This window comes from Mobula birostris, chromosome 11, assembly GCF_030028105.1.
Source record: "Mobula birostris isolate sMobBir1 chromosome 11, sMobBir1.hap1, whole genome shotgun sequence".
NCBI lineage: Eukaryota > Metazoa > Chordata > Chondrichthyes > Myliobatiformes > Myliobatidae > Mobula > Mobula birostris.
This window is the reverse complement of record NC_092380.1, coordinates 35,141,170-35,155,265: the sequence shown is the minus strand read 5'-3', so window position 1 is coordinate 35,155,265 and position 14,096 is coordinate 35,141,170. Positions and strand designations below refer to the sequence as shown.

General features: G+C 47.8%; 1 protein-coding gene across 1 annotated transcript in view; it reads right to left on the bottom strand.

Annotated features, from left to right (window-relative positions):
* Positions 1-339: 339 nt before the first annotated feature.
* tmem150b (transmembrane protein 150B) overlaps positions 340-14,096 on the bottom strand; it is a 42,371-nt gene continuing 28,614 nt past the window's right edge. Inside the window, exons 3-7 of the mRNA XM_072273084.1 lie at positions 12,378-12,437; positions 8,033-8,100; positions 5,792-5,919; positions 3,052-3,229; positions 340-524 (exon numbers count right to left, since the gene is read on the bottom strand). Coding sequence (XP_072129185.1) covers positions 340-524; positions 3,052-3,229; positions 5,792-5,919; positions 8,033-8,100; positions 12,378-12,437 — 619 coding nt within the window. The remainder of the gene's footprint in view (positions 525-3,051; positions 3,230-5,791; positions 5,920-8,032; positions 8,101-12,377; positions 12,438-14,096) is intronic.

The window sequence follows — 14,096 nt, the reverse complement described above, 5'->3', positions numbered from 1 at the left end:
TATCCTGAGTCGCTAAGGCACCGTGGTAAACGTCTTTCAGAGAGCGTGGTGAAATGCCCTTTCAGGGAGCGTGGTGAAATGCCCTGAGCTGCACCAAGTTGCCATGGTAAACATCACCATGTTTCAAGGGAGCATGGTGAAATGTCCTTCAAGTGCGTGTGGTGCAATGTCCTTCAAGGGAGTGTGGCAAAATGTCCTCCAAGGTAGATAGGTTACTCCAAGTCAGCGAGGTAAAATGTCTTGCAAGGGAACGTGGTGAAATATCCTGAGGCACTTCAGTAACCACTGAGCATGATCCCGATGGAACACGGGAATCCCAGTCTGACGCTGCTGTTGCTGCTACAACTCGAGCCTGGTAGTCGAATTCTGCATGGCAGTCTTCTCCCGCATGACGTGGAAGAAATGTCCATCGATATGCCCAAAGTCCACGGCGAAGAGCCCAAAGAGGAAGAGGAGGACCATCCCTGCCACCCACTCGCAAATGGCTGCCTCAGTCCGTAATTCCCAGAGATGCAAGGGCACCACTGAATTGGCTGTCAAGGAGACAACAGTCGTTGAGTTCCTACTTCACTCGGTGCGAAGGGGTGGGGGTAGGGGTGGGAAGGGTGCAGGGTGGTCATTTAGGAGTGAGGCCGAGAAGGCTTGTCTGACAGCTGTGAGGATTTCGTTTGAAATGCATTGATTTATTTTTTAGGGGAGATCTTTGATCTGCCAGAACATCTGGGGGAAGGAAGCAGAAGCAAGTGATCTGGAAAATCGAGGGGAGGGAGCGCTCGTTGGGGAGGAAGTGTAAACCAGGGGTCATTAAATAGTGCAGTAGTTGCAGGTGGACATATGGTGATCTCAAGCCTATCCCTCTTGTAGTGGGCAGCATAATGCTGTTACAGTACCAGCAAGCCAGGTTCAATTCCCACCGCTGCCTGTAATTCACCAGACTCCATCTGACGCTCTTCCTTATCAGTTTTCACTTCTCACCCACCCCCTTCTCCTCTCAAACTGCTGCCTGATGCTCGGACCTTCTCCAGCAGATTGCTTCTTGCTTCAAATTCCAGTATCTACGGACTCTTGTATCTCCTGAGCAGGAATATCAGCCTTCCCTCATTACCGGAGTATGTATTTTACCCAGTCAGTCAACATCGAAATCGATGGCCAGTCGAAGAAGAATTTTACCCAGTATAAACTAGATGGATTTCATTCAGAAGGTTTCTTTATGGGATATGAAAGTTGAGTTCTCCACCTTCAGTTAACCCACACTCTCCATTTTCCTGTCTTTCCTGTCTGGCTTTGGAGAGAGTGCAGAAGAGGTTCACCAGGATGTTGTCTACATTAGTGGGAAAATTATAAAAGGAGAGATTGAATCAACTAGGGTTGTTTTGTCTTGAGTGGCAGAGGGTGAGGGAAGACCTGATAAAAGTTTATAAAATTATGAAAGACATTGATTAGACAGTGGGAATCTTTTTTCCCTGGATCAAAATGTCTAATACTAGGGGGCAAACATTTAAGGTGAGAGGGATATACGCAGAGGAGATACGCAGGACAGAGTGGAGGGTAGTGGTGGAGGCAGATACCACTCTCCATCGCACATCAATGGCTCTGCTGTGGAGGGGGTGAACAGCGCAAAGTTCCTTGGTGTGCACATAATGGATGATTTAACCTGGACTCACAATACCTCCTCACTCATTACAGCAGTGTCTACATTTTCTGATAAGATTGAGGCGTGCAAGGCTCTCTGAACCCATTCTAACAACTTTCAACGGGAAAACCATCAAGAGTGTCCTATCTAGCTGCAGTGTCTTGTGTGCCAGGGAAGCTGCAAGGCATCGGACTGCAAGACCCCAGGTAAAACTGCCAAGAGGATCATCAGGGTCTCCCTCGCCCCACTATGTGTGAATTTACTGAGAGCATTGTAGATGAAGGGCCCAAAACATTGTTGAGGATCCCACCCATCCCACAATCTCTTTGACCCACTATCTTCAGGAAGGAGGTACAGGAGCATCAGGACTAGGACTGCCAGACTGAGTAACAGTTTCTTCCCTCAGGCTGTGAGACTAATGAATACCCTTCCACTGCTGAGGTCTAGTCACTAGGTCAGACAGCTGTTTACTGTTTACTTACTGTTTACCTACTTCACATGCATTTTGAATTATATTTTATTAACTTATTTTGTAGTATAATATTTCGGTATTTGTTTTGCGGGTGAACCATGGTCCGGAGGAACAATGTTTCATTTGATTTCATTTGGAGGAATGATGTTTTCATGTTTCAAATGCCAATAAACTTGAACTTGAGATGTGATAGAGGCACTTAGCGGGTTCTTAGATGTGCAGAGAACAGAGGGATATGGACCGTGAGAAGGGAGAAGGGATTAGATGGATTAATTTAGTTAGTTTGGCACAATATCCAGAGCTGAAAGGACTGTTCCTGTATGGACTGGTCTAAGTTCTATGCTTTCACCAGCTTGTGTTTGCTCCCAATTCCAGCATCTGCAGTCTCCTGTGTCTCTGTTTACATCCCTGCTCTCAGGACAGCGCCTTAAGTTGAAACATTTACACATGGTTTACTGCCTATCATCTTTCTGAACCATGCTGGCTGAGAATGACGCCTTTGCTCCTGGCTCCTGACAAGCACCTTTGGAATTCTGTCCGGCTGAGAGCTGTGGAGTGGAGTGGTGGGACGGAGATATGCCTCTGCCAAAGGTGGTGTAAGATGCTCCTTCTCTCCGCTACCCTTGGGCAAGCTGTAGCACCTGTTTAGCACCCTCCCCCCACCATCAGGACCATGTGAAGCCATGGGAACAGCTGGACCTGTTTACGCAACCACTGAAGCCAGGCAGACAATGTCTGAAGAGTATTAATAATTGCTGGGGTCACCCATCTTGTAATGTCACTGCCCAGAAGAAGGCAATGGCAAAACACTTCTGTAGAGAAAGTTGCCAAGAACAATTAAGAAATTTGTCAAAGACCATGATCACCCATGATACGGCACAGAATGATGACAGTGTTGCTCCTGGCTTCTCGCAAAGACCAGGCTGTCAATACGAACAAAGGATACACAAGATGAGGCAGACTGTGCACGTGAGGCTGGAGATAATCCGCACAGGCCCAATCCACTTGCCCCCGTGCCTTGGTTTGAGTCTATAGGTCAACACCACCTGCAGCCAGAAGTAAAGGTTCCCAATGAAGAACGCGAGAAAGGCTCCCACTAGGTGGACATGAATTTGGTTGACAGTCTGTGGAAAAAATGGACAAAGTTACTATTGGATATCATACTTATCAGAGAAACAGACTCTTTGACATGTCAGGTCTATACTATCCAACAACCACATTACCACTCAAACCTCCCATGGAAACACTAGTGTAAAAGGACCCAAGATGCTATAGGGAGTGGTGGGCTAGGCCAGTTCCATCAATGGTACAGCTCTCTTCATCATCCAGGACATTGACAAGCAATGTATCAGGAAGGTAGCAGCCATCATTAAGGATGCCCCTCCAGCTAGGCCATGGTGCCATCAGGCTGGAGGTACAGGAGCCAGAATATTCCCACCTCAAGGTTCAACAATAGCTTTTCCCCACTGCCAACAGGATCTTGAACCGACCTGAAAAACCCCGATTCTACCTCAGAGCACATTTCTCTCATCTTTCATTAAAGTCATTATAATTGTTGTGGATAATTTATATTAATTTATCATTTATATTCGTCCTTTTTGTACTGCAGCTAGAGTAATATTAATTTTCATGGCATTTAGACCCTGGCTGTGTGTATCCATGATGATAAATCTGTACATGAATCCTTCTCTCCCACACAGGTAGGTTGAATCTGGAGAAATTTAAGGGTATAGCTGGAGGGTCTCACCCTCAATTCTCAAATATTCTCCACACCCCACCCACCCCACCAGCAGGTGCTGCCTAACCCACTAAATTCCTCCAGAAGTTTGTGCATTGCTCCAGATCCCAGCATTGCAATCTCTCGTGTCTCCAACACCACCAGGTAAAAGAATGCACGTGTTTCCATCTGCAACTGGGGTGTCATGGTTTCAGACGCTGGAGTTGCCTACTTAAGATAGAGATGAGGAGGAATTTCTCCTTGTGGGACATGAACCTTTGGAATTATCTCCAATGAAGAGCTGTGGAAGTGGAGTCAGTGAATATTAACCATCAATTCCCACCGCTGTCTAACATTCTCAAAACAGCGGTGCTGCCATAACACTAATCGAGCATCATTTAAATAATATCCCTGTGCCAGTCAAAATAAACTTAACAGGCTTAAGCAGAAAGCACCAGGAGATCACATCACAAAGAGCAAGTTGCTCAAGAAAAACACCAGTAACTCAAGTTGCTCAAGAAAAACACCAGTAATTATGCTGCAACTTTATAAAACTCTGGTGAGACCACATCTGGAGTATTGCATACAGTTCTGGTCGCCTCACTACAGGAAGAATGTTGACTCTTTGGAGAGGGTGCTGAACAGGTCTACCTAGATGCTGCCTGGTTTAGAGGGTGTGTGCTATCATGAGAGGCTGGATTCACTTGGGTTGTTTGCTCTGGAGTGTGGGAGGCTGATGATAGATCTGATAGAGGTTTACATGATTATGAGAGGCAGAGATAGAGTGGACAGAAAGTATCTGTTTCCCAGGGTTGAAATGTCTAGTACCAGAGGGCATGCATTGAAGGTGAGAGGGGGTAGGTTCAAGGGGGATGTGAGGGATAAGTTCTTTACTCAGAGAATCATGGATGCCTGGAATACTCTGCCTGGTATGGCGGTAAAGGCAGATACGTTGGAGGCTTTTAAGAGACGATTGGATAGGCACATGGATGAGAGGAAGATGGAGGGATAGGGACATGGTGTAGGTAGGAGGGGTTAGTGTTTCGGTGTTTTTGATTTGCTTTTTAGCTGGTTCAGCACAACATTGTGGGCCAAATGGCCTGTTCCTGTGCTGTACTCTTCTATGTTCTATGTTCCATGACTGTCATTAATCCACAATAAGCCAATTCAGGTGCTCTAAAGACCTGGGAGCCCAACGGTGTTAAGCCCCGCATAGGCCTGAAGAACTCATTACAGAAAGATCATAATGCCATAGATCATGAAGTTAAAATATCCATCTTATCAGACTGGGGAACCGTTCAATCATCTTATAACAGAGGGATAGAAGCTGTTTAAAGTTAAATTGGATAGATATATGGACAGGAAGGGAATGGAGGGTTATGGCTGAGTGCAGGTCGGTGGGACTAGGTGAGGGTAAGAGTTCAGCACGGACTAGAAGGGCCAAATGGCCTGTTTCCGGCTGTGATTGTTACATGGTTATATAGGCTGTCATTGAGCCAGGTGGTACGTGCCTTTAGGCTTTTGTATCTCTTGCCTGATGGAAGAGAGAATGTCCGTGGTGGGTGGGGTCTTTAATTATCATTACTGACACCATTGAGGGGGAGCTGGTTTCTGTGATCATCATTGTGTAATTTCTTGCTGTCTGAGGCAGAGTGGTTGCCATACCAAGCCGTGATGCTTCCCATGATGCATTGATAGCAATTGGTGAAGCTGTGAATAAACCTAAGTTGTGAATGTGCTTATTAGTCGCAACACACCAGACATCGTGAGCAAGAGATCAGGCTCGATGGAGCAGTGAACAACCCCTACCCCTCAGCCCGGTACGTACCTAGCAATTCTCTGCCCTCAGTTGCAAGGGTTGGCACTGGTGTCAGTCCAACTGTGTTTTTGAGAGATGTGTGTAGATAGAGCACACCCCTGCCGGGATTGTCCCTTCCTGCTTTCAGTGCAGTCTGGAACAGAAAATTACCTGGAAGTTCCCCACTAAAGAGCCGCCCACGGCGCACAGACAGCCCATCACCAAGCTGACGATGTTCAGCGAGGACTGGCAGCCATAGTCCACCACTTGCTGGTATCTGATGACACAAACCCACGTCACTGCAAAGGCAGGAGAAAAGGACACTGTGAGAATCATATCAAAACTGGTTTATTATTGGCCCGCGTACCAAGATACAGTGAAAAGCTTGTCTCACGTACTGTTCATACAGATCAAATCATTACAGTGTATTCATCTAGAATCAGATAAAACAATAACAATACAGAATCAAGTGTAAACGCTACTGAAATGTGCTGTGCAGCATAAGATCATAACAAGGAGATGGTGAAGTATGAGGATATCTTATTATACAAGAGGACCAAGGGCTAGAAGCTCTCCTCGATCCTGCTGATGCACGCCTTCAGTCTTTTGTACCTTCTGCCGATACAAGAGGGGAAAAGAGAGAATGTTGGGCTGGGGTTGGGGGGGGTAAGATTTTAGATTATGCTGGTTACTTTACTGAGGCAGCGACAAGTGCAGACAGAGTCCACAGAGGGGAGGCTGGGTCCAGTGATGTGCTGAGCTGTGTCCACAACTCTGCGGTTTCTCATGGTCACATGCAGCGTAGTTGCCGTACCAAGATGTTATGCGTCACAAGAATAAAATCCTCAATATCTATCACAATTGTGGGACTGTGTGTTACTGCTTGTTGGAGCTTGCTTTGCAGAGACTGTTTGAATCAACGAACTTGGGGAACTAGGTAAATATACAGACCAGAAGGGACAAGTATGTGGAGCTAGTGAGTTCCTTGGGTAGGGTGCAGCATAGACACGATGGGCCAAATGGCCTTTTACAGTGCTGTAACCACTTGATCATTCCAGGGGAAGGTACATTTTCATTATTTACACGAAATGCTTGTGATTATTAATCATTAACAGATTAGCAGCAGAGTGAAAGGCTAAAGATAGGTGGAGGGGCCAGTAGTGCTGAGGAAACGGAGAGTCTGCAGAGAGACTTGGATAGGTTGGAAGAATGGGCAAAGAAGTGGCAAATGAAGTACAATGTTGGAAAGTGTATGGTTATGCACTTTGGCAGAAGAAATAAACGGGCAGACTATTATTTAAATGGGGAGAGAATTCAAAGTTCTGAGATGCAACGGGACTTGGGAGTCCTCATGCAGGATACCCTTAAAGTTAACCTCCAGGTTGAGTCAGTGGTGAAGAAGGCGAATGCAATGTTGGCATTCATTTCTAGAGGAATAGAGTATAGGAGCAGGGATGTGATGTTGAGGCTCTATAAGGCGCTGGTAAGATCTCACTTGGAGTACTGTGGGCAGTTTTGGTCTCCTTATTTAAGAAAGGATGTGCTGACATTGGAGAGGGTACAGAGAAGATTCACTAGAATGATTCCGGGAATGAGAGGGTTAACATATGAGGAATGTTTATCCGCTCTTGGACTGTATTCCTTGGAGTTTAGAAGAATGAGGGGGGACTCATAGAAACATTTCGAATGTTGAAAGGCATGGACAGAGTGGATGTGGCAACATTGTTTCCCATCGTGGGGGAGTCTACTACGAGAGGGCATGACTTAAGGATTGAAGGGCGCCCATTCAGAACAGAGATGTGAAGAAATTCTTTTAGCCAGAGGGTGGTGAATCTGTGGAATTTGTTGCCACAGGCAGCAGTGGAGGCCAAGTCATTGGGTGTATTTAAGGCAGAGATTGATAGGTATCTGAGTAGCCAGAGCATCAAAGGTTATGGTGAGAAGGTGGGGGAGTGGGACTAAATGGGAGAATGGATCAGCTCATGATAAAATGGCGGAGCAGACTCCATGGGCCGAATGGCTGACTTCTGCTCCTTTGTCTTATGGTCTGAAAAGTGCAAAAGTGCAAGCGAGACGGGTTCAATTCCCACCCCTGTCTTTACATTTTCCCCATGATTACATGGATTTCCTGCAGGTGCTCCAGTTTACTGCCACATTTGAAAGGTCAGGGTTACGGTTAGCGAGCTATGGGCATGCTATGTTGTGGCAGAAGCATAACAACACTTGCGAGCTGTCCCCACAGCACACCTTCGACGTTGATTGTTGACGCAAACGATGCACTTCACTGCATGTTCTGATGTATGTGTGACATCACTTCAATCTCATTGCTAGATGCAAGTGTAATTTCTCTTAGTCCCTTCACGCCGAGCCTGATGAGGACGAGAACTGAAAACCAAGAAGGGATTTACTCACCTAGGAATGCCCCGATGTTCATGACTTGGCCAAAGAGACAACTCTGAGGAGGCTCTGCACCACAGACACTGAGGAGGGAACATAACTCCACTGGTGAATCTCAACTGGCTGTGATTTACACTCCTACCTAATAATGTGGCCACTGAGTGATTGTTCATGGCCTTCTGCTGCTGTAGCCCATCCACTTCAAGGTTTGATGTGTTGTGCATTCAGAGATGCTCTTCTGCACACCACTGTAGTAATGCCTGGTTATCTGAATTACTGTCACCCTCCTGTCAGCATGGACTAATCTAGCCATTCTCCTCTGTTCAGTCTGATTAATACGGCTCTTTCGCCCACCGGACTGATGCCCACTGGATTTTTTTTGTTTCTCACACCATTCTCTGCAAACATTCTGATGTTTGATCTGAACCTTTTGACCATGTCTGCATGCTTTTGTGTATTGAGTTGCTGCCGAATCAGTGGTTGATTAGATATTTGCATTAATGTGCAGGTATACCTAATAAAGTGACCACTGAGTGTACTCTACAAAGGATTACGTCCCCGGCCCTTCAGCCCATCATACTTTAACTCCCCCTACAGATGCCATGTCTTTGTCCTCAATGACTAACCCTCTTTCTTCTTGGATACTTACTTCTTGACCCATCCCACAAGGTGGCTTCACATTCGGAGTCAGCAGCTTAACTTTACAGTGGAGAGTAGTTTCACATAACAATCTCTTAGAGGGACAAAGGGTCAGGAGAAGGCCATGCTGCCCATCGAATCCAGGACAGCCCTCTGTAGGGCAACTCAGTTTGACCATTCTTCTTTTCTGTCCCCAGACACCTACCAGTTCACACCTTTCAACCTGGTGATTAGAGGAGTTCACCTCGGGATGGGGGAGAGAGTGTTGCTCCCCTGGGGTCAGGAGAATAGAGGTGCCCACCTGTAGACATGAATTTAAAGGATCTCACTTCCGGATGGATGATTGCAATTCTTTTTGGGGATGGGGATGAGGTGAGCTCACCTGGGGATGGAGAATAGAGGAGCTCATGTGGAACAGACGATTAGAAGAGCTTACCTGGAGATGAAGGTGTCAGTAACTAATTGGGGTCAGATATGGAGCTCAACCTGGGGACAGGAGTATTAGAGCAGATCGCCGGAGTATGGGAGATCGAGGCAGCTCACCTGTGTACAAGGGATTGGAGCAGATCACATCGGTATAGGGAATTGGAATACCTCAATTCTGTATAGGTGTTTGGAGCAGTTCACCTGGTTACGGGGGATCGGAGCAGCTCACCTGGGTACGGGGGATTGGAGCAGATCACCTGGGTATGGGGAATCGGATCAGCTCACCTGGTACAGGAGATTGGAGCAGATCACCTAGGTATGGGGGATTGGAGCAGATCACCTGAGTACAGGGGAATTGGAACAGATCAACCTGGGTACAGGGGGTTGGAGCTGATCACTTGGGTATGGGGGATTGGAGCAGATCACCTGGGTACGGGGGATTGGAGCAGATCACCTGGGTATGGAGGATTGAAGCAGATCACCTGGGTACGGGGGATTGGAGCAGATCACCTGGTATGGAGGATTGGAGCAGATCACGTGGGTATGGGGGATTGGACCAGATCACCTGGCTACAGGGGATTGGAGCTGATCACCTGGGTACGGAGGATTGGAGCAGATCACCTGGGTACGGGGGATTGGAGCAGATCATCTGGGTTATGGCGATTGGAGCAGGTCGCCTGGGTACAGAGGATTAGAGCAGATCACTTGGGTACAGGGGATGGGAGCAGATTACCTGGGTACGGGGGATTGGAGCAGATCCCCTGGGAATGGCGGATTAGAGCAAATCACCTGGGTACGGGGGATTGGAGCAGATCAACTGGGTAAGGGGGATTGGACCAGATCACCTGGGTACGGGGGATTGGAGCAGATCACCTGGGTATGGAGGATTGAAGCAGATCACCTGGGTACGGGGGATTGGAGCAGATCACCTGGTATGGAGGATTGGAGCAGATCACGTGGGTATGGGGGATTGGACCAGATCACCTGGCTACAGGGGATTGGAGCTGATCACCTGGGTACGGAGGATTGGAGCAGATCACCTGGGTACGGGGGATTGGAGCAGATCATCTGGGTTATGGCGATTGGAGCAGGTCGCCTGGGTACAGAGGATTAGAGCAGATCACTTGGGTACAGGGGATGGGAGCAGATTACCTGGGTACGGGGGATTGGAGCAGATCCCCTGGGAATGGCGGATTAGAGCAAATCACCTGGGTATGGGGGATTGGAGCATATCACCTGGGTACAGGAGATTGGAGCAGATCACCTGGGTACAGGGGATTGGAGCAGATCACCTGGGTTATGTGGATTGGAGCCGATCACCTGGGTACAGGGGGTTGGAGCTGATCACCTGGGTACAGTAGATTGGAGCAGCTCACCTGGGTACAGGGGATTGGAGCAGATCACCTGGGTATGGGGGATTGGAGCAGGTCACCTGGGTACAGGAGATTGGAGCAGATCACCTGGGTACGGGCGATTGGAGCAGATCAACTGGGTAAGGGGGATTGGACCAGATCACCTGGGTACGGGGGATTGGAGCAGATCACCTGGGTATGGAGGATTGAAGCAGATCACCTGGGTACGGGGGATTGGAGCAGATCACCTGGTATGGAGGATTGGAGCAGATCACGTGGGTATGGGGGATTGGACCAGATCACCTGGCTACAGGGGATTGGAGCTGATCACCTGGGTACGGAGGATTGGAGCACATCACCCGGGTACGGGGTATTGGAGCAGATCACCTGGGTACGGGGGATTGGAGCAGATCACCTGGGTATGGGGGATTGGAGCAGATCACCTGGGTATGGGGGTTGGAGCATATCACCTGGGTATGGGGGATTAGAGCACATCACCTGGTTATGGGGGATTGGAGCAGATCACCTGGGTATGGGAGGTTGTAGCAGATCACCTGGGTATTGGAGATTGGAGCAGATCACCTGAGTACAGGAGTTTGGATCAGATCACCTGGGTACAGTGGATTGGAGCGGATCACCTGGTTATGGGGGATTTGAGCAGATCACCTGGGTACAAGTGATTGGATTAGATCACCTGGGTACGGGGGGGGTGGGAGCAGATCACCTGGGTATGGGGGATTGGAGCAAATCACCCGGGTTATGGGGATTGGAGCAGATCTCCTGGATATTGGGGATCAGAGCAGGTCACCTGGGTACGGGGGATGGGAGCAGATCACCTGGGTCCAGGATCACCTGTATATGCGGGTTTGGAGGAACTCATCTGGGAATGAAAGAATTGGAGAAGCTGGATACAGGAGATTTTTTGGGACCAGGGAGAGGGGAACTGAGCTCAGTCGGGATGGGGCACGGAAGGAGATCATTCAGGGACAAGGGTGAGAGGAATCTTTGGATACAGGGGATAGGAGGAGGTTACTGAGCAACAGGGATTGAAAGAGCTGAAGGACAAGGTAGTGAAGGGGTTAGCAGATTGCTTTACAGTGCCAGTGACTCGTGTTCAAACCCTGCTGCTGTCTGTAAGGAGGCTATACGTTGTCCCTGTGAACGTGTACATTTCCTTCGGATGCTCTGGTTTCCACCCACAGTTCAAAGGCATACCGATTAGTAGGTTAATTGGTCATTGTAAATTGTCTTGCGATTAGCCTAGGGGTTAAATAGACGTGTTGCTGGGCGATGTGACTTGTTAGGCCAAAAGGGCCTGTTCTGCCCAGTATCTCTAAATAAATAAGCTCAACTCACTTGCAGATGGAGGTGAAAGTAGGTCACCTGGGGATCAAGAATAGGAGAGTTCCTCTGTAGATGGGGACATGAGGTGAAAGGAGCTCCTCTGGTGACAGGGGTAATAGAGAAGCTCACCTGGGAACAGGGAATTAGAACTTACCTGGGCACAGAGGAGAAAGGTGCTCAGCTCGAGACAGAGGAAAAAGGTGTTTACTTGGACACAGATGAGAAAGGTGCTCACCTGGAGAAAGGAGAATGGTCCTCACCTGGGCACAGATGAGAAAGGTGCTCACCTGGAGAGAGAGGAGAATGGTGCTCACCTGGAGGGAGAGAAGAAAGATGTTTACCTGGGCACGGAGGAGAATGGTCCTCACCTGGGCACAGATGAGAAAGGTGCTCACCTGGAGACAGAGGAGAATGGTGCTCACCTGGGGAAACAGCATTGGAGAGATCACTCAAGGACAGGGGTGAAAGAAGTTCACCTGGATACCGGGGAATAGGGGCAGGTCACCTTGGGGCAGGGGTAGGAAAAGCTCACCTCACCTGGGGTCGAGGAACTGTAGTGAAACAATTGAGAACGTTTCACTTGATTTCCTGGTGCTCACCTGATGTAGGGGAACTCCACGGTGATGTTCACAGACTCGTTCACCACTGCCATGGAAAACCTGCAGGAAATTTACCAGCAATGACTTTGTGTGAAAGGGAATAACTAATATTGAAATAAAGATATGAAGCGATAGAAAAACTAAAAGAGGCTAAACAGCCTCCCCACCGTCATAGAGAGCTTCAAGAAGGGAGGCCTCAAGAAGGTGGCGTCCACCTCGACTGACATCCACTCTCCGTGACGTGCCTTCCACTTGCCTTGTAACCACAGTCAGGGTCATTGATGTACTGTAATGTGACAAATAAAACTCCTCTTTTCTCTTTTGAAAGACCCAGACTCTCCACCTCTAAGGACACCCCTCTCTGTGACATGCCTCCCACTCTCAGTGACATGCCTTCTACTTGTAGCTACAATCAGCGAGGAGATACAGGAGTTCCAGAGGGGTATGAGTTAGGAAGTTGAGGTCAGAAGCAAGGCAACACTTGCAGGCTTCCCCCAGCACATCCTCAGACCTGGGTCGTTGATGCAAATGGTGTACTTCATTGTCTGTTTTGATGTACTGTAATGTGACAAATAAAACTCCTTTTTTCTCTTTTCAAAGAGCCAGACTCAACAATTCAGGAGCAACTTCAATCGGTCTCGATGACTCAGGACCAGCTTTATACCTTTCCGAACAGACCATGAACCCATAAACACAACCTCACTATTTCTTTTTATTGCACTGTTTTTGTAATCTAGAGCAATTTTATCTTTGCACTGCACTGCTGCATGTATATTAAAACTGAACTAAATCAGCAACAATACATCTGATTTTGATTCTGTTAAAGTTTAAATTGTTCCAACACAATTGCCAATCAAGCGTTGAACATTGAACTTGATGCTACAGCAATTGTTTTCCATCGCATTTCCTGTGCATATAAATCGTATACCCGTGCTACGACAGTAAATGCGGCTTTGATTTTGACCTCGACTTTGATAGTGATTATCAAGAGCTAACCAAGGTCCAAACTTGATAATAATTAAGTCTCCATGGGCTTAGCTGGCTCCGGCTGACAGTACCCGGTATGGGCCCCTATCCGGGGGTTACGGATCCCACTGCCTTGTGGGTATCTTCGGGAGAAGAGAAGGCTGAGGAGTAAACCCTACACAAATCCGGAGTGGAGCCCCTGAGGCGGTTGGATGACGTATCACGTCACTTCCCGGCAGCTCCTGCAGCCAAGCTGATGCCAAATATACTGTTCGGCATTCCTTTGGACCACATTCGCGAGGCCGAGAGGAGGATCTTGATGCCTGGGCAGCCCAGGATCTCCATATTCATCGCCCAGGTCTGCGCCCTGAGCGGGCGCATCCATTGCCTACTTAAGACAGACGGAGCCATGATGATGATGATGTTTGACCAAACGAGGGTAAATCTAAGAAGTGGATCCACCAAAGTGATAAACAAATTAATTTTGTTTTGAAAGAGTAGTAACATATCACAACCACGGATAACTGCAAAGCTTTATACCGTCTATGATATTCATTTCAATTGTAATACTTGTGTTTTATTAAGTGCATAAACATGAACAGAAATTATTTTGTTCTCCTTGCATTAAATAACCTTGAATGCAAGCTATTTACACATAACAAGATCTCATAATAAAGATGCCACAATAAACAGATGATTTGCTTCAGTGATGTAGTCGGAGGGGAGATAGTATCATGAGGCCCCCTAGCTCTC